Genomic DNA, 20892 nt, shown 5'->3' on the forward strand with positions numbered 1-20892 from the left:
CATAAAAAACTAAGAGATTTGGAAGAGAAATATAATTTACTTGATAGAGGGAATGAAGTTTTTGAACTCATTGATACGAATATATTGTGTGAAGCTCTTGAAAACAGTTTGTGCTGCAAAAAATGTCATGGAAACGTTTCTCTGAAAGTAGAATCCCATGTTGGCCTGGCTGCCCAGTTTAATTTAATATGCAGTGTTTGTAAATACAGCTGTAAGTTTCCAAGTTCGGTTTCAGTAACTGTAAATAATGGATACAAGAAAACTGAACTTTATAGTGTAAATATTAGGTTAGTTTATGGATTGCGAGCAATTGGTAAGGGCAAAGCAGCTGGTGATATGCTATGTGGTGTTCTAAATCTTCCAAGTGCACCTTCAAAGTTTGAAGCTTACAATTATGTACTAGGATCTGCAGTTGAAGATGTAGCACAGAAGTCAATGCAGGTTGCTGTGGAAGAAGCAGTGGAAGAAAATGACGGCAGTCGTGACCTCACAGTGGCGTTTGATGGCACGTGGCAGAAAAGGGGCCACACCTCCAACAATGGTGTTGTAACAGCAACTAGTGTTGATACTGGCAAGGTTATTGATGTTGCAATAATGTCTAAATACTGTAGGTGCACAGGCAGGCTGAAAAATGAACACAGTGATGACTGTATTGCTAATTATTATGGTAGTAGTGGTGGCGTGGAGGTTGCTGGGGTGAAGAAAATTTTTCATCGCTCTTCACAGTGGTATAATGTTCGCTATGTCAAACATCTGGGAGATGGTGACTGTAAAGCATTCAAAGAAGTTTTGGAAAGCAAACCATATGGGAACAGTGTAAATATAAGCAAACTTGAATGTATAGGACATGTGCAGAAGAGAATGGGTGCCAGGCTGAGAAGGTTAAAATCAGTTATGAAAGGGAAAAAACTAGATGATGGGAAAACCTTGGATGGCAGAGGAAGATTGACTGATTCCATAATAGACCACATTCAGAACTGCTATGGCCTTGCAATCAGGCAAAATACAGGCAATCTTGAAGAAATGAGGAGAGCTATATGGGCTTTATATTTCCACACCGCATCCACGGATGAGCATCCACAACATGGTTTGTGCCCCAAAGGTGAAAACAGCTGGTGTAAATACAATAGGGGACTAACAACAGGAGAGAAATACATTCACCACCACAGTCTACCATCAGCCATCATGGCAGAAATAAAGCCCATTTTCAGAGATCTGGCTGACAGAAGTCTTCTGATGAAATGTCTTCACGGAAAAACGCAGAACCCCAACGAGTGCTTGAATAGTGTGATATGGCATCGTCTCCCAAAAACAGTGTTTGTCGGAATTAATACACTACATTTTGGTGTGTATGATGCTGTGGCAACCTTCAATCTTGGAAATATAACTAAATGCCAGGTCCTTCAAAAGTTGGGTATGTGTGTTGGTTCCCGTACGGTACGTGCTATGTTCTTTTTAGATCAGCACAGACTAAGGCATGCTGATAATATAATCAAGACATTAGTGAAAAAAGCAAGACAGGTGCAGAGGGGTGCCAAAAGAAGACTTGAAGATGATTATGAAGACTGTGAAGGGGGTATTAGCTACGGATCAGGAATGTTTTAATCTTCTTTCTCCGTTTCCCGTAAGTTTACTTTTTACTTCATCTAGGAACATTATCTCAGGTACTGGTCAACCTAGAAGTCTGAAATTTTTATGACGTAGTGACATAGGTCCCTATTACATACTGAAACAACGATTTTTTAATTACTTGATTTCCAAAAGACTTAGGGGTGATAGTCTAGTAAAAAGCGATGGAAAAAATTTACTTAAAAATAAATGTACAATATCTCTGTAAGAAAATACTTTGACAATAAACTGTGGTTTCAGTATTGTTGTAACATATGAATGCACATACAGTAAAATTTTTACCTCTCTGTCTCCAGTAGTTTGTGAGAAAATGTTCCCTATATTAGGCATATATTAACATTGCGGGGATAGGTGATTCCATATCCCCTTAAAAGCCTTGTAAGATTCCTTGCACTGACTTTACTCAACTTGTTGCGCACTGAGAGTTGGAATGAAATTTTCATTGTGTTTCCTCATGTGGAATAGTATTGTGGGCCAGCTCAAAATCTAATTAAAAAGAAATTTTTATCCTACAAAAACAGGCTGTTCGAATAATCACCCACACTCCTACACAAGTTCACCACAGACCTCTTTTCAGAAAATTACGAATACTTACTCTGCCATCGATCTATAGGCTATATTTAAATGTGTACTCTTAACCATAGCAAATCTAAGCAATACTCACACAAATGCTGTCATAACTGTAGCATAAGGAACAGGTTATTATCTCCACACGGAACAAATAAAAAGAGCACAAACTAAGAAGTATGTATGTTATGTGGGTATTAAGCTCTACTATAAACTGCCTCAATACATTAAAGAATTATATAAATTTTAAACTAGAACTCAGAAAATTTTTAATTGATAAATGTTACCACTCATTAAATGAATATATGGGATATCAAGAAAATATTTTATCAACTAATCTCCAATATACATAATGCACTTGTGTGATAGATCCTGTGAGAAATTTCTATCTTCATAAATTTCAGTTAATACAACACAGGAGAACTATCTAGATTACTATTTATTCTATATGAAGTCTTTCCTGGGAAAAAATATTATTCACTATTCACACGCAAAGAAATTGTAATTTTCTGGTATGTGTTGTAGGCAGTTTTATTTTGTACATTCCATATTTTTAATTCCCGTGCATGACAAGTCCAATATCGTTTATGTAGTGACATGGATGCTGAATAAATTAATTGGACAGCACCGCTACCATTCTTGTAGGCACATTGTTCGGACAATCTTGTGATTCTATGGTTAACAGAGAAGGTAAATCAGCTGGTGGTTGGGTATATAATTAGAAAGGAATTCCTACTAAGAAATGAAGTTATTTATAGTACTTCAGCTACTTCGATGTCACTGATTTAAAGATCTTGCAGTGATATACATTTTTCATTTCAATTTTATGTATTTGCATTCATCTGAGCACTGAAAACATTTATGGGACGTATTGTTCTTTATTGTTCCCAGATTAATTTTTTGTGTCATAAACACTACTTCGGTTAGTCGCATTAGTTGAAGACAAATTCACACTGGCTGTCATGTCACGTCACATCAACCATTCCACAGTGAATTTCAAATGGCGGGATTCACACAAGTTGTCAACTGACTGTTACGTCACGCCACGAGACGTCAAGGTTTCTCGGGAAGAAAGTTTTAACAGTGTCATCCTCTGCTGACATCGGAAATTAACCAATTTTCGCTATGCTCAGGCATCATATTGTAGTGTATTTTGTTCATTTGCTTCTTCTTAATCTTTATTTTCGTACTGTGCTTTATTTTCGTTCAAAATTGCAACTGTTCCATGACAATATGAGTATTTTTTCCATAGAGTGCTCTTCCACAAGCGAGGTCAGATATCTAAAAGTGAGAAATTCTTTAGGTTTTGACAGTAACAGAAGAAACCTGTTGTTCACACTGCATATAAATAATAACATAAGCTGTTTCTGACATTATTGGTTACGTAAGAAAAAACACAATGAATAAGGACAATAGGATCTATCTATTCCATTATAAACATAGTTTAATATGTTAGTGTGTATATATTTTCACTAGCAAATAAATGTCGATGGTTTAAAATGTTGTTTCACTTCTCAGCATCTTACCACACAAAACCGATCGACTACATACGTTATGAAGTTTGCTTTCATCAGGAATAACCTTTATTGTTGTTGGTTCCTCAATTAGGATACTATACTACAACTTTTTGTATCACGGATGGTAACTCATAACTTCACTTTTACCGTTCTGTACTGGGCTAGGTGAATTGACGTGACGTAACGTGACAGCCAGTGTGAACTGGCCTAATGACTGAATTCCAGACATAAATTTCGTCATGTCGCCATAGTAACGCACCGAATCTTTGATATCAACGGTGTACTGGATGTGGTTGTCCATGGTTAACGGTTTTTGTAGCTACTAGAAATCACAGAACTGAAACAATTTACTACAAGTTCTCTTGTTCTCTGAATCTACAGCTGTGTTCTTGTAATCTCTAAATGATGGACAAAAGCTCTTTTTATCTTCCTGCCAGGACCTTCGCTGCGGCAGAAGCAATTGAGGTAAGTACCGTTATATTCCGCACTAAAATGAAGCCAGAGTTATACAATTCGAGGATTAACGTTAATGATTGCGTAAAAGTGACTCTTACATTTGCATATGAATGTCGACGAATAAATAATAATCGAAGGGGCGTCGTCACAGATTACATTTCAGGATGCTATACGGGCTGATTGTAGTATCTTTGGTGTTTGGCGTTTATGGAGCCGAGAATGTACGTTATTTCCAAATTTGTTTGCTAAATTGCTTAGTTTGGCTGGAAACAGTGTTTTTAATAAGTGTTTACAATCACACGTGCTAATAGCCTGATTGTGGAAAGTCACCAGTTTCGCTCGTGGACGTTTTAGTGACGTGAAGCTTTGTGGCGTCTACCGGCAAGAAGATTAGACAAGGTAAGTCGTTCTGACTTTTTTACGTAGTGTTGTTAGTTTGTCTTCTAATATTACTGTGTGTGCTATGATAAGTAATTAAGTTAATAATCGGGTTGTACACAGAATTCCTCATTTCTTTTTAGTGAGAAGTGCTACAATTGTAGAAATGGGAAAACTGCAAAAACACCAACACAACTCACAAAGCGTAGTGGTGTCTTATTTTTCGTACTTCTACATTTGCATTTGCACAGAGGCTCCTATGTTGAAACACATGCCTTTGGGTAGGGTGAGATTGATGTTATTGCATGAGGGTTAACACTGTATAGTTCTGTTGGGTAATTAAGTTCCCACTAATATGAAGTACGGAAGTAAGAATGTTCTAGATCTATATGGTTGTTTAAACATAGTCTTTTATATGGTTGCCCATTTTGTTATCTTAGTGATATTTACAGTTACCTTCAGTCTGACAATTTTTAGGTAAAATCTCAAATATCTAATACGTTGAAATTAATCACAGTTTAGCACAAGACAAATAAATTTGAAAGACAAATTTGCTAGTGACCCATGTCGAATGGGTTGAATTGTGAGACAGAATATCAGGGTGACCCAGAAAAATTACTTATTACCAGTAGATGTGGTAGAAGTGCCCCGTAAGGTTATGCATTCATTGAGTTCTGCACCAAGTTATTATCGAAGAGTCAGCTGCTGTTGACTTGTTCCATTTGTATATGATATATAGATGTGAACATATTCAGAAGCTTTAGATTGAAGGTGGTCACAAGGGCCACTCGTGCTGTATCAAGCCATGCTGAACTACTGGGCCTCAGTACGATCACACTTGTGAGTATATCTGTATGGCAACTTTAACGGGCTTGTTTAAAGATTCTTTTCTTCCAAGTGCAATACATCTGGATAACATTAAATGTATTCTTGGAGACAATTCTCTTCAGCCCAACAGTTGTCTAACGTAGTAGTGTTTGTGGTATAAAATTTATTTGTATGCCACCAAATGCAACAAATCTGTCAGCTACCGGATGTCATGTTCTTCAGGTGTGGGAGACGTGTACCGTGAAGAGTCTGAGGCAAAGGAGGTATCAGCCAGCGTTAGTAAAAATGTGGAATGCCTTGAGGCAACAAGTATACACAATTTAAAGAAAGGTTTGTTTGCACTTTTGAAATTTTTGAGAAGGATCTAGAAAAAAAAATACAGATTACAAATAGTGGTGGAAGATGGAGAAATAAATTACGTGCATGGCACTGACATCTCAGTAGGGGGTGTGAGGAATATATATTTTTCACTTTCGCTCATTCTTAGTTTCTTCAACATAATTGAAGTACCACCAGACATTGTTTTGCCAATTGTCTTGAACATGGCTGAATGAAAATTCATGAACTATCAAGGATTTTTCTTTGATTTTGTTTCAGTTCACTAATACATTTTGATCTGTGAGCTTTTATAGTTTTATAATTTTCATAGCAGTGTTATGATACAGATACATTTACACATTTAATCAGATATTGCTTAGCACTAGAAAATTGATGTTTTGATTATAGAGATTAAAAGGAATAAGGGGTGCTTTCTATGAAGCAAATAAATCAGTGACATTTGATTTAAATCCATTGAATGGTCATCAAAACCTGAGAAGTTAACCCAAGAAATGTAGTGTGAAGTTTGATAATGAAAGTGTGTGGTTTATTGGTGATTTTAATGTCCACAAAACTAATACTCATGTACTTCCAGTTTTTCTTAGTAGATTAGGTACAGTTCACTTCTTGATACCTACAAAATTAGATAACAGCTATGTCATGTTTGCTCAGACAATTACTGTTGTTTTTGGTGTTGATATGTTAGGATTTGCTATCTAATTACATATCTTGCTATTGATGCAGGCTCATTGACATACATTTTCTTTTTATGTTAATTGCTGTAATGAAGCATTTTTATTTTCCTTGGTTTGGTGTATGGTTTATGTCATATTTGCAGTTTCCAACTTGTTTAGTATTTCAAGTAATTTTTAGTATACATTCTATGCTCTTTATCCTTTATCACTCATTAAAATGTCATCTTACAGGGTATCATACTGTTGCCACCACCCTTAGAAGCTTCGCAATGTGGAATACTGCATTTCTTTCAGCTAAGTCTTTGTGGAATACGACACCACTGCAAGCTCAAATTCGTATGGTTCAGTTGCTGTATTAACATAGCCGATGAAAGAACATGTCCCTCGCTTGAACAGAATGTCTGAAGGGCCTGTGTGACTTAGTCTATATGACCCATATACCAAACAGTTCTGTATTATTATCCTTTGCATTGCATCTCAGCAGTCGGAACATGTTTTTTAATTGTGAGTTTACATGTTGTATTTTGTCAACCAGAAACTTCACTTCAGTAAAGTCATTGTATGTTGCAGGAATATTGTGACTATATATGTAGTGAAATTATTGGAGGCAAGGCTCACTGCAAGGATTAACAGGTGGGATGTTGTAAAAAGAGTGAGTGGTAGTCTAAGAGAACAGGTGGTCTTGTAGGCTTAATGGTTACTGATTAAGCAGTGTTGCTGACGTATATTGGGGCTTGCTTCACCTCACTTAAGTTATGGCTATATATAGCACTGTGGTGATATCACAGAAGGGTGAGGAGAGACACCATTGTGGAGAGGAGGATTCAGAAAACTATACTGCATTGAGTTGTGAATCCTCTATGTTAGATAAAGAAAAGAACTTGTGGTAATTAATGAAATACATTACTTTACACTGCAGCAGAAGATATTAAATATCACAGCTATTTCATACAGTGTAATGTTTCCTTCTACTGGGAGATGAAGAAGCTTGCACAGGATAGAGTAGCATGGAGAGCTGCATCAAACCAGTCTCAGGACTGAAGACCACAACAACAACAATGTTTTCTTCAGCTGTTGGAAACACAGTTTCAAAAACTGGTGTTTCAGTACACCAGTATGAGTATACCAGGCACAGCTGTGGGAAATTTTTGCTCAACCCCCAACTAACGATCGTGGAGTAAGGAATAACAATAGCTTTACGCATTGATTGCCGTCCCACTCTTGTCATTTGCCACGATTGCTTAAGAACCCTAGAATCCAACCATACTATGGACTGTTGTTATAGCTTAGTTCAAGTCCTGATGCCCACTATGCCCTTTGTTGCTATTTTGTTTTTCAGAGTTTACACTGATATTCCGTGAAATGCAAATTCTCTCAGCATTTCCTACCTCAACAACATCTTTCTAATTTGAGAGCAGACCCCAAGCTCTGGTTAAATTGAAATCTCCATCCCTGTTTATTAGGCTTTCTGATACTGTTATTTCAATACACTCTTTAATTATGCTCTTGATGTTTCCAACACAATACTGGCCTCATCATATTGTGCTCAGCAACAGCTGGTTTGCTTGAAGGTTGTAGTTGGGTGTGCAGCTGATGTTCCTTGCATCTCTGCTTGACTCCTGATAGTCTGCCTCAACTGAGACATTGGAAATTCATATGGGATGCAATACACATCCACCTTTAAGCAGTCTGGATCATCTTTAATATTACAAACAAGATTTTTTACCTTAGTTGAAGGGAGTGAAATACGTTGGATGGTATGTTTCTGTAGGAGTCTACTGATCTTTATGGATGATGGGCCAGCATAAGGTAGATAAACAATTCTTCAGTTCTTACATAGTAATTTCGAGTGAGAAGATTGCAAGATGTGTTTCACTTGCCATGTAAATGTAAAACATTGGCATAAATGCGCACTTTTACTATACATTGTGAATTTTAACAACTGACAGGCATCAGAGGAGTGCTACATATGTAGACACACCAAGTTCCGCTAGGTGCATTTTTGCTGCGTGTTTTTACTTGTGGCAAACCTGCCGTAATTTTATTTTTGATAAACCTGTATGGAATGTGCAATATACTCTCCACTGAAGTATTAACATGGCATGACTAGTGAATGCACAATGGAACACGATGTACAACTAAAAGAAAATTTAAAGATGTGAAGATGACAATCTTACCTGTTGAAACCGGTCAGTAAAAACAGCTTTGAATGTGATCTCGCCATCAGAAAATTTTCTTTAATATTTCCAAGTGTGTTTTGATAGGTTTTGTGATGTGGTGTCAAGTGTTGTCATGCTGCAACATCACATTTTCATGTCTGTTGCTATACAGTGGCCATTTGCCTTTCAGTGCTCTGATCAAACCCATCAGTTGCTTTCAGTAATGATCTACTGTGAATGTTTCCATCAACATCAGTAGCTTCAAAAACCTTCTTTCTTCCAGCATCATACTGGTGTTAGACATCAAAATCATATATTCCGAACTGTTGAAACCATCTCTGCACGTTATCACTAATAGGTGCTTCACCATTGGTCTTTGCCAGCATTTTATGAGCCTCAACAGCAGATTTTTCATTGGAAAGCAGAAAATCAAAACTTCCCACAAATGATGAGAATTGGGCTCGCAAGTTGAATATTCGGTTGAGAACAACTTTTTAAAGCAATCACAGATTGACTAATATTTTGACAGTGTTATGTTTACAAATGTCTAAGCTTATTGTATGACAAGACCAACCACCTACACCACCACTGACCACTACTCTCATCTGTTGCAAATCAGTATAAGCAAAGTTGTAGACCTAACATCAGATATGAAGATCTTCATCACCTTTGTGTCACCTCCTGGAGAAAGGCAAAGTTCTTTGTTGTGGCCAATGAAGATCATTAGCAGTTATCACTGGTCCTTTGGATAGTATATCATGGTCATAAACAGGTTGTGTATTAATGTGACAACTATTGGATCTCTTTAAATGTGAAACCTGTATGATTTGATGCAAAAAAACTCATAAAACAGACCTTTACCATCCATCTTATTTCATCTGTATGCTAACTGTTACTGTTGGATGGATGGCAATATGTTAAAAGGACCCAGCTTGATAGTTAAAAGTTGCTAATGCAAGCTGCTACAAAGAAGCCTATCCCAGCGATTTCTGGTTCAAATCCTTGTGATGGAAGGTACTTCTTTGCCTAGATGTTACCTGGCAAGAGGTCAAATCATACAGTATTTGAGCCCCAGAAAGTTCTCCAAAGTCCTAGTCTTGATTCCAGACTTGTGTAGTTTCTCCCAGTGTTCACATGTAGTGCAGATGGGGTGACCCATCAGACGTTGACGTTAAGTTCGTTGTTACCTTCGGTGTTTTTTGAGAAGTCTAGGTTTTCATTCAGCAACTTGCTTAAATTCTTCCTTTCTATCATTCTGTACTAATCCATAACATTAAACTGATCACTAGAGTGAACAGCTGTTCACTTGATACAAATAACTGTTCATCAATTTAACACGTTGGGACAATGCAGTTGTAATCTGCCTGCATTTCGATGTGGACAAATAGACAAGCTTCTTATTGACTCCCTCCCTCCCTCCTGTGGGGTCTCTCTGTTACGTTATGTCAAGTATTTGACAAGCCTGGCATTTGGGAAATGTGCTATTGGTTAAACTTACATACGTTAGATTTATTTTATAGCTTCTAAACTATATTTTGCAGGTGCTGACATGAATGGTGTGAGAGCTGGAGACTGGGTGTGCCCAGATCCAAGCTGTGGCAATTTGAACTTCGCACGTCGAACAGCTTGCAACAGATGTGAAAGAGAGAGAGATGGTGGACCAGGTGGAGGAAGCAGCAGCAGGAGACGGAGGGGTGCTGCACCTGAAATAGGACGAGCTGCTGCTGAGAAGAGTCGTGGCCTATTTAGTGCCGATGACTGGCAATGTGGCAAATGTGGAAATGTCAATTGGGCTCGCCGCACTGCTTGCAACATGTGTTCTGCTCCACGTGTAGCTGATGAAGCTGAAGAACGCACTGGTCTTGGAGGCGGTTACAATGACCGTGATGTAGTTGAGTATGTAGAGCGTGACAGCGATTCAGATGGTTACGATGAATTTGGACGTCGTAAGCGCAAGCGCAGGGGATCCAATAGAGATTCTGACAAAGGACGCAGTCGTAGTCCTCAAGAGGAGGAAGACAGACACAAAAAAGGTGATGATGAAGAGGAAGAGGAGGAGGAGGAAGAAGTAGATGATGATGAAGAAGAAGAATCTGGAGATGAAGGGGACTTAAGTAAATATGACCTAAGTGATTGGGGTGTAGACTCCAAGAGGAAGTCACGCTCACGTTCCCGCTCACATACGCCTGGGCCTCCAAAGAGAAAGAGCCCTGGACGATCTCGCTCCAGGAGTCCAATCAAATCCTCTGAATCAGTGAAGTGAAGTGTTCCTCTTTGATACTGTACAGTCTGCAGGAGACTGTGTTCGCTGTCTAAATGAGCAGAGGGTTGCATAGAATGTTTGTTTCTGGACAAGATTCAACTTTTAGGTTACAAGAGGTAGTCACGTTCAGTCTCATATTCTGCTTATTCTGTGAGCATTCCATTTTTCTTTTCCCAGAAATTAGCCATTGTTAATAATTGTTTGGCTTATGGACTGCAGGATACTGACTCTCTATTCTCATTGCTCATCTGAAAAGCACTGCATCTGTTAAAATGTTAGAGAAATTGCAATTATGTTTTATTGTTGATTATGGGTAGAACCACTTGTTCTAATTCAGCACCTTTCTTCATGTGGAGGGCTTAATGAGAATAACGATGTATGGAAGAAAATTTGTTTCCAAAGACATCATCTCAAATCCTTCTCAGCCTGAAGGCACTGTTTACTCTGTAAATAAATGTACAACCAATGATGAACTGTCAGTATGTTTAATGATGAAATAATGTGGCATGAATTTGAAAAATCAAGTGCCACTCAGTGTTTTTGTAATAAATTTTTATTTGTAGCATTAAATGCTTGTTGGCATTTCACTTCTTTTACCTGATGGTAATTGGTATATTGTGATTTGCTGTCATATTTTGTAGTTTAGAATGCATCATTTCTGTTGTATGCTTCTGAAACAAACATGTATAAGAAAGATTGTATCTATATCAAATAAATGTGTATGTGTTGTGAGGAGGGACAGTGAATGGTGTTAGTTATTCCCATTATTTTTATTAAATCTTTGAGCACATTTTTCAGAATTTTTGACTTTTCACCCAAAATATTTTATGAATAGACCATTTAATGATCTATGTGTACCTACACAATGGCACTGCAAATATTGGTGTAATGTGAGAACTGTTGTTGTAATTAATCTTACATTTTTTGTAATGTGGTAGAATAAATAATAAACTATAATATATACTGTACAAGTTAAAGTTATCTGGACTTTGAATCAAACTACATGTCATACAATTATGAAGCATCCCAGGTAATTCCTTTTGTGAGGCTGGTTATTTGTTTAACAAAGAAGGTGTTTACATTCTTTACAGTACTTTTTTACTTTTTTAATGTGCTTTCTGCCTACTCCCCCACCCATTGTCCTCTCCTCCCCCCTGTTAAATATGTACAGTCTTTCAAATAAGATGTAGCCACTGCCACAATCCGAGTCATTCACTTAAAGTGTCAGTAGAAGCAGCTGCCCCTTAGAATTCAACATCTGGTCATCTGCATGATCTGGCAACAACACAGAATGCAGAAACATCTATCAGAAGTGTTGCCTCCATTACAAGCTGTCAGTATTGTATCAGCTCATTGTATAGTGGTAAGTGTTGTACGGTAGCTGCAAAGTCCCAGGTTTCATCCACTTATTCCTTTATTTTTAAACCACATTACAGTACTTTTTTACTTTTTTAATGTGCTTTCTGCCTACCCCCCCACCCATTGTCCTCTCCTCCCCCCTTTTAAGTATGTACAGTCTTGCAAATAAGATGTAGCCACTGCCACAATCCGAGTCATTCACTTAAAGGTGTGTAAGCAACATATTATTAGCTTTGAGTTTAATAGAGTGAAGTCAGCTCAAAGCATTTAAATTGTGTGTGTAGGTGAGTGTTATCAGATAAATCACATTATAAAAGGATTTTCATGTTTGAGGAAAGATCATTCTGGCATGAGTGCTATCCTCATTCAGGAAGTCTCGATACTTGTCATATGTCATGAATTACTATAATTAAACCTTCATGCTAGTTTTGCATTCCGTACCAAGATTCAGAAGTCAGGTGTAACAGTAATGTATGCTTTAAAGCAAAGCAAACTGCTAAAAGTATCAGTTTAATGGCACCTCAAAGATAACCAGTAATAGCAAAACCTCCCAGAAACATTTCTTCGAAAGAACTTGCGGTTGCTTGAGTGTCTGCTTATAATAATGGCACCTTTCAGCCAGCCACCAACTGGTGGCAGTGGGTGTCTGCCTGACCATTGATACATGGTGCACCTTGGGCACATTTTGATCTGGTATTGGAAAGGACAAACATGTTTAGGAGTTGTTTTTCTGTGCAAAATAACTTCAATAAAGCAAGTGAACACCATGCAGTAACACAACGTACGTAGGTTGCTACGAGTAAATTTATCAATTGTCCCTTTCTTATTTGAAGTTCTAATACTTGTCTTGCTGTTATGTATTGGATTTTGCATAATTGAAACTTATGAACTTTGTTCAAGGTTTGTAAAAAAAAGTTGAAACTGGAAAAAGGTCTAATACTTGCAACATATTGTTAGCTTTGAGTTTAATAGAGTGAAGTCAGCTCAAAGCATTTAAATTGTGTCTGTAGGTGAGTGTTATTAGATAAATCACATTATAAAAGGATTTTCATGTTTGAGAAAAGATCATTCTGGCATGAGTGTTATCCTCATTCAGGAAGTCTCGATACTTGTCATATGTCATGAATTACTATAATTAAACCTTCATGCTAGTTTTGCATTCCGTACCAAGATTCAGAAGTCAGGTGTAACAGTAATGTATGCTTTAAAGCAAAGCAAACTGCTAAAAGTATCAGTTTAATGGCACCTCAAAGATAACCAGTAATAGCAAAACCTCCCAGAAACATTTCTTCGAAAGAACTTGTGGTTGCTTGAGTGTCTGCTTATAATAATGGCACCTTTCAGCCAGCCACCAACTGGTGGCAGTGGGTGTCTGCCTGACCATTGATACATGGTGCACCTTGGGCACATTTTGATCTGGTATTGGAAAGGACAAACATGTTTAGGAGTTGTTTTTCTGTGCAAAATAACTTCAATAAAGCAAGTGAACACCATGCAGTAACACAACGTACGTAGGTTGCTACGAGTAAATTTATCAATTGTCCCTTTCTTATTTGAAGTTCTAATACTTGTCTTGCTGTTATGTATTGGATTTTGCATAATTGAAACTTATGAACTTTGTTCAAGGTTTGTAAAAAAAAGTTGAAACTGGAAAAAGGTCTAATACTTGCAACATATTGTTAGCTTTGAGTTTAATAGAGTGAAGTCAGCTCAAAGCATTTAAATTGTGTCTGTAGGTGAGTGTTATTAGATAAATCACATTATAAAAGGATTTTCATGTTTGAGAAAAGATCATTCTGGCATGAGTGTTATCCTCATTCAGGAAGTCTCGATACTTGTCATATGTCATGAATTACTATAATTAAACCTTCATGCTAGTTTTGCATTCCGTACCAAGATTCAGAAGTCAGATGTAACAGTAATGTGTACTTTAAAGCAAAGTAACAAAAACCAGTGGGGTGACTTTTTGCTCAAATGTCATTAGTCTCTTAAGAAGGGCAATGTGAATATTGTGCACCACCATCTGCTCCACAGGGGTTTATCTATAGCAGCCAGCTTGAAACCTGACTTTATATCTTTACTTTGAGCCAGTAGGTTTATTTATGCATAGACTAAGATATTACGCACTTGGGACTTCAAAATGATCAGAATGTAAGTATCGGTCTGTGTCATACTGAAGTAGTATGAAATAGTGGGTGCTTGTGTAGATGCATAAAGAAACTTCATAAATTATTCATTGCCACAATGTCAAACAAAACAGGTACAGTACTGAAAGATGTTTTGCCCTTACACTGTGGGGCGCTGAAAAAAGCGAGGAGACGTGATGCAGAAATTTTCTTAAGACTTCCATACCAACTTTTGGTCTGGCTGCTTTGTAGCTGTCACAGAGTAGGTAAAAAGCTGCCTTCCATCAAAATTATTACTGAGAACCAGTGGAGCACGATCCTGTTACCTCAGAGTTAGCCAACAGCTTCAGCATTCATCTCTCCTTTATGCTCCATTGATGGCCAGGACAGATAAATTGCAATGTAAGAGATGAGATAAGTTGCAGTCTCTGTTTGGAATGACCTTCCTCGACTCAAAACAATGAATTGATAATGATGTGCCACACCTTAAGTGAAAATCCTTCAGCAGTAATGACAAGAAAATATCAAGTTAATTTGACAGGATACTTCTTTACCAATTCAATCAGAATGCAAAGATTTTGCATTGCTTCCCAGGTTCAATTATACTGCCAGCAGGTAGAATGTTTCCCCAGTCAGTGCTTGGTTGAGTGGACTCAGAAGCGAGTACAGCTTGCATTTTAAAGAAGCAGCTGCCAAGGACCGGAATACGAAAAGTGTAAGCCAGTGAATTTTATTCCCATTTCTGTAACAGCTTGGTCAACCTATTGTGTGTCGGGGTTCTCTCTGTTTTTAATGTACTAATATAAAAGCTCTGTGACATAGGCACTTTTCACTTTAATAATCAAAGGCATTAGCAGCTATTGTATTGCAAACATTACAAATAAATGATACTTTTTGTTCTTTTGGTATTTATAGACTGAATAGTTGTTTTGCTTAAGGATGAGTTATTCTCGACATCACTCTCGGCCTTTTGCATTTCTTGATGTGGAACTATATGTAGTGCGTAGGTTACCAAGACTCTGTGGAGTTTACATTTTTCAATCAGATCAATGGTTTTTCCATTCGATTCGTGTTCCTCTGTTTTGAGATTGTGGCAATGACAGCAGTCTTAGTAAAAATGTGTTCTAAGCTTGTAATGATCAAAAGAGGTGTTGCCTTCTCTGTGAATTGCATCTGGTGAATGAGCTTTTCAGTTTATAGTAATAGTGTTATGGATTCATGGTGTTTATTTTGCAGTTGGTCCATCTGAGTATTATTAGTTACTGTGCTCTATTCCGTAACCTCATTACAGATATGGGAATGAAGATCGCTGATTCATATTTTTGGTGTTCTTGCTCCCAGTGGCCAAATCTTTGAGATGCAAGCTGTACTCACTTCCTTGTCTGCTCAACAACATATTGCCTGTGGAATCCGATTCTTCCTGCTAGCACCATAACAGAAACACAGCAACAACACAATATATCTCAAGCAACGTTGTGATATGTATTAGCCACCAGTGAGGCAATAAGAGAGATTTAGTTACTAAAGCTGTTTGCTGGCTCTGAGGTAAGTGGGTCATGCTGTTAAGTAAAGGCTGTGTTTGGTGCTTGGTTCCAATTCCTTCAGAGGCCAGCTTTTTACCTATTCTGTGGTAGAGCTACAAACAGCCAAATCGAAAGTTGGTAAGGCAATCTTAAGAAAACTTCACCATTGTAAGTCTTCTCCCTACTTTCTGTACCTCATCGTGTAAGGGCAAAAAACTTATAATACTGCACATTTGTTAATACTGTTTTCTGCTTCAGCCAACATAATTTTTGGTTTTTGGGTATGCACAATATTATGTATGAAATAGTGGAGCTGAATAATTTATGAATTTCTTTATGCATCTACAGCAACTACTACTACATTTCCCCCACTACTTGAGCATGACACAGGACAGCATTTAACACAGATTGTTTTGAATACCAGAGGGCGTAATATCATACTAATTCATGTTGATTTGGACACACTTGTATTGCATGCACTTCCTTTTATTAAAAATATACTTTTATGGTAAGGTTACTGTGGTAAGTTGTAATTTACTTGTATTTGTGGAGTGTATATTTTAATAGTGTTTTTCCATTAGTTTATTGAACACAGCAGTAAGCAGAAGATTTAAATTAACTATCAGCAATCTATTCTCTAACATTGCCTAAAACAATGTGACAGTGCTCAGATAATTTAGCAATCCAATATCTGTAGAAACCTACTGGCTCTTCTTAAGTTGACACAAAGACATTATAACTTGTCACCAGTGACAATATTTTGTAGGAATGCTCAATAAATGAACTAATGATGTCCAAGCCAAAATGCAGTAACAGGACCCCATTGATTTTTGTTGCTAGTGAATGCAAATGTTGCATGAAGGGTAAACAGTCTTAGTTCATCATGTATGCCAGCTATCAAGACTAGCTGAATGTGGAATCATTCATGCCAGAATGACCTTTTTTGAAACAAGCAAAGTCTTTTCTGACTAAATTTATCCAAGAGCACTCTCCCCACATAAGATACAAATATTTCAAGCTACTTTAACCACCATTAATCCCAACGCTAACAATATATTGCAGATGTTAGGCTTTCTCTTCTTGTGACTACTTTATAATGATTAAACAAGATTCATGAGCTTGAAGTATGAAAAATCTAATACATATCTGCAAGAGAAACACTAGGACTTCAAACAAAAAAATGAAAATTGAGTAATTCACTCACAGCAACCTGCATGGCGTTAACTTACTCAATCAAAGTTATTTCATGTGTAAAATCAAATTGCAATAATAAACAATTTTTGGCTTGCCAATGCAAGAGCAGAAACATCCCAAAGGCATGATTTGTTGCAATCACCTAAGTGGATGCTAGCCTGCATCAGATGACATGTAGCTGATGATGGTTGTATGGTGAAGAAAAATTCGAGCATAAACTATTTTGATCTTGACACAGGTGAAGCAATTTATCTTCGGGTTTCCATCAGACTGATACTTTTAACAGACAGAAAAAATGCAGTTTATAAAATAAAGGAATGAGTGGACTGAATCCTGAGACTTTGCATTTACATTGTGTGACCTTTATCACTAGACCATGAGCAGGTACAACACTGCAACAGCCTGAGCAGGTAACAACATTTCCTCTAGAGACTTGCGTTTCCTACAGTGTTGCTAGATTGTGCAGAAGACTAGACTTAAAATTTTGAGGGGCAGTCAGTTTTATCAGCAACTAAAATGAACGATTTGGACTTTGTCTCTGTGGTGGGCAGATTTCATAACAAAAACTGTACATTTAATCTGTGTCATAGTTGCACACACAAATTTCATTTTTTAGTGATGTATTGTTTTCGTAATCGTCCAAAGTCAGTATCAGAAATGGCAAACAGAAAAGCAGAAGAGTGCTATCTGAGTCTAGAATTTATATTTCACAATTACTCTGCACTTCTGAATACATGTGTACAAATAGATAATGGGTAACTGCAAGTGTTGGTGCCAAAGTAAAAGGTTAACTTTCCAGTGGTATCAGTGGTGTTCTGGGAAGGGGAAAAGTTTAAGATGCAGAGTGTGTGGTATGTTTTTTTGAGCCATATATGTGAATGATTTAATATACAATATGATAGTGTGTTTTTAAATACAATTGTTTGAAGGAACAAAGGAGGTGCTGTGGAATTTTTAATAATGAAATTAACTAGTGACACTTTAATCACAACAGCAAATAAGTTGCCATAGTGTGAATTCAAACACACACAAAATTATTGTGTCAAACCAAGGAAATACACACATAAGGTGACCCTAGAATTAGTTACTTTTACCATCTTTTTTTATTATGTTTATATGCAGAATGAAGTGACAAATGAAATTTTGTACCCAGGTCGGGATTTGAACCCACGTCCCCCACTCACTAGACAGATGCATCAACCACTACGGCACAGTGGCTTTGCACAACTGCACAGACTAATCTAGCATGCCTCCCTCCAAGTCCAAATTCTCTTGGACACCTTAGTCCTCTTGGTATTCCCCCAAACTTGAACAGCATTGCAGAGGCATTCCAACTGTGTTGGAATCGAATTAAATGGGGATCCTGCCTGAAATCTAGACATAGGTGCTTTGTTCTTATGAGCAAGCTTGGAAATTTTTCTTCAGTGTGACTGAATTTAGACTAGATTTAGAGAAAAAGGTCTCGCATTTCACACAAAACATAACTCAGGGCTGTAGTGATTAAAATACTATTTCTTGTAGTATTTAATGTCCATGATTTTAGTTCATTAGTTCTGCTGTCTAAGATGACAGTCGTTCAATATAAAATGAACTTTACATAAGTATACAAAATATTTACTTTTGGACTTGGCTGTGAGATATACTAGATGGGTAAACCTGTTGCATTTCATTGTTCCCTCCTTTTCAAATGGCAATTTTCGTAATTATTTGTGCTGTGGAAACGAGACATGATATGTGATGCTTCTTTGTGGTAAAATGTTGAGTTGGATTTTGTAAAAACTGAGTGGTGTCAGATTATCATTTATATACTAAGACTACGAAGCCTGGATAAATATATTGAGAAATAAAAACAGATTTCTAAAAATCTCCTGAACTTGGCATGTTAGATACAGTAATCTTCATTTTATGGAGTTTAATTTTATTATGTAAAACTCTTTGACTGATGACAAACAAAATGTCTACTTTTATTTTTGTGAAGGCGATGTAATCTGAAGCAATGTGTAGTAGTAGTAGTAGTAGTATGAGCTGTATCATAACTGCCTTCTTTATTGTGAAGACGTGAGACTTTAGTTGCCTCTGTTATGTATGTACGGAGTTACATAGAATAAGCTACAAAGAGAGTGAGATGTGATGTAAAAAGTTCTGAAATTTCAAAGCACCTATAATCTAATACAGTTTTTGATAATTTGATCATGAGTAGGGTAGTTTGAATTTATAGATGTGCTATTCATTAAAAACTAAATCTTTTTTGTTTCTTTTTCAATAATTTGACAGCTTTTTCTTTTACTATGTCACCATCTATATGAATGTTACTGAAATATGGTGTTCTTGGCATTGCAGGCCAATGATATTTTGTAGTGTGCAACAATAATAGTTATTTGTGTTACTTGAGAAATAAATCCATTACATATAAATTTCACTTTCTTCTTGTCAACTATTTCACGAGCAACAAATATTTTTTATGTAATTAACAGATCTTGTTTGAGATGTCCATAAAAATGCTATTGTTGATTCATCTAGTTGCTTGTTGTCGAGTTTTGATACTGCTGTCACATCTTGCATCATGAAATTTTACGCTTGAAAACTTGCCGAGAGGTCAGTGGAGAAGTTATGGTCACTGTGTTTAACTGCACCTCACTGACAGTAAAGAGGTGACCATAAACTGCCGCAGTATACAACTGAAGATGGTTATATGCAATTATCTAAGCTATAATTTAAAATTATGTAAAATTGACTGATGACCTCAGCTGTTAAGTCCCATAGTGCTCAGAGCCATTTGTAAATATTGGATTGTGAATGATATCACTTTAGGTGGCATATTGCAAATCATAAACACCAGTTTATTCAGTCAGTACAAATTAAAACCACAACCTGCTACAGTTAAGTACTGAATTATTAGTTGCTGTGGCCACAATTACAAGTCTGATTCTGTGGAAATGCATCAGAACTGGTTCCAAACTCAAATTCACTAAGTGCCAAGTTACTCCGTAACTAATTAATACCATCACATACAGTATGTTGTCTGCCATGGTGTAGCAGTTACTGCCATTTGTTGTGATATTCAGGTCAGCGGTTTGATTCCTGTCTCTGACAGTTATTTCATTATTTAGGATTTGTAATTTCTAGAAGGGTTTGGGACTTATCGCAGGCATCACAAGCAGTCATAAAGGGTGGGCACAAGTGAAGTCTTACTTATCCCACTGTCATTCACAAGATGAGTCTGGACCACACAAAAGAAAGGTTGGACAGGGAGAGCTCTTGGGTCACCAATCACCAACTAATCCCCAAGTGTACGTGCATAGATATAGTTGAACTATTCAAGGAAGGCCTGCTCAGTGCCTTTAATTGCCGATGATTCTTTGTTACAATTGCTGACTGCACACTGGATGAATCTGCTACCCTGCCACCAATGAGCCCCAGCTTGATCTTAGTACAATACTGGTAAGTGTTGACCATTCAGTGTCAGTTTTTGGGTACATTCAAGTGTAGAGAGAAGATGAGGCAAACCAAATGAGACTTATGTGAAATGCCACATCAACATTGGCAATCATCCCACAGTCATTGCTCAAACAAGGTGGCTTCAATTAAAAGATGGATAATTCAAAAGAAACTGGGGAAGATGATGCAAGATGATGTAGTTCAGTGTCGGAAAGTTGTCGATTCTCTCTGAAAGGAGTGAAGTATTTCTCCACTTTGGTTATCCAGACTGACTGCTGGTAGATCGAAGCTGAGAAGGAAATGACTGCATTCATAACACCTGATGGTCTCTGAGTACAAAGTTGTGTAGTTTGGTATGTGAAGTGCTCCACCCACATTTGGACACATGATGGACAGTCTGCTTTGACTTCTTAGTGGATGATGTGTATTTGGAATCTAAATT

The 20892-nt window shown here is 37.2% G+C and overlaps 1 protein-coding gene across 1 annotated transcript; it reads left to right on the forward strand.

The window, feature by feature from the left end:
- Positions 1–4357: 4357 nt before the first annotated feature.
- Positions 4358–11781, forward strand: LOC126455620 (zinc finger Ran-binding domain-containing protein 2-like). Its single transcript, XM_050091382.1, has 2 exons — positions 4358–4568; positions 10089–11781. Exon 2 carries the CDS (start codon positions 10097–10099, stop codon positions 10808–10810), a length of 714 nt encoding a protein of 237 aa, XP_049947339.1. The 5' UTR covers positions 4358–4568; positions 10089–10096; the 3' UTR covers positions 10811–11781.
- The last annotated feature ends 9111 nt before the right edge of the window (positions 11782–20892 follow it).

The sequence above is a fragment of the Schistocerca serialis genome, chromosome 2 (assembly GCF_023864345.2).
Source record: "Schistocerca serialis cubense isolate TAMUIC-IGC-003099 chromosome 2, iqSchSeri2.2, whole genome shotgun sequence".
In the NCBI taxonomy this organism is placed as follows: domain Eukaryota; kingdom Metazoa; phylum Arthropoda; class Insecta; order Orthoptera; family Acrididae; genus Schistocerca; species Schistocerca serialis.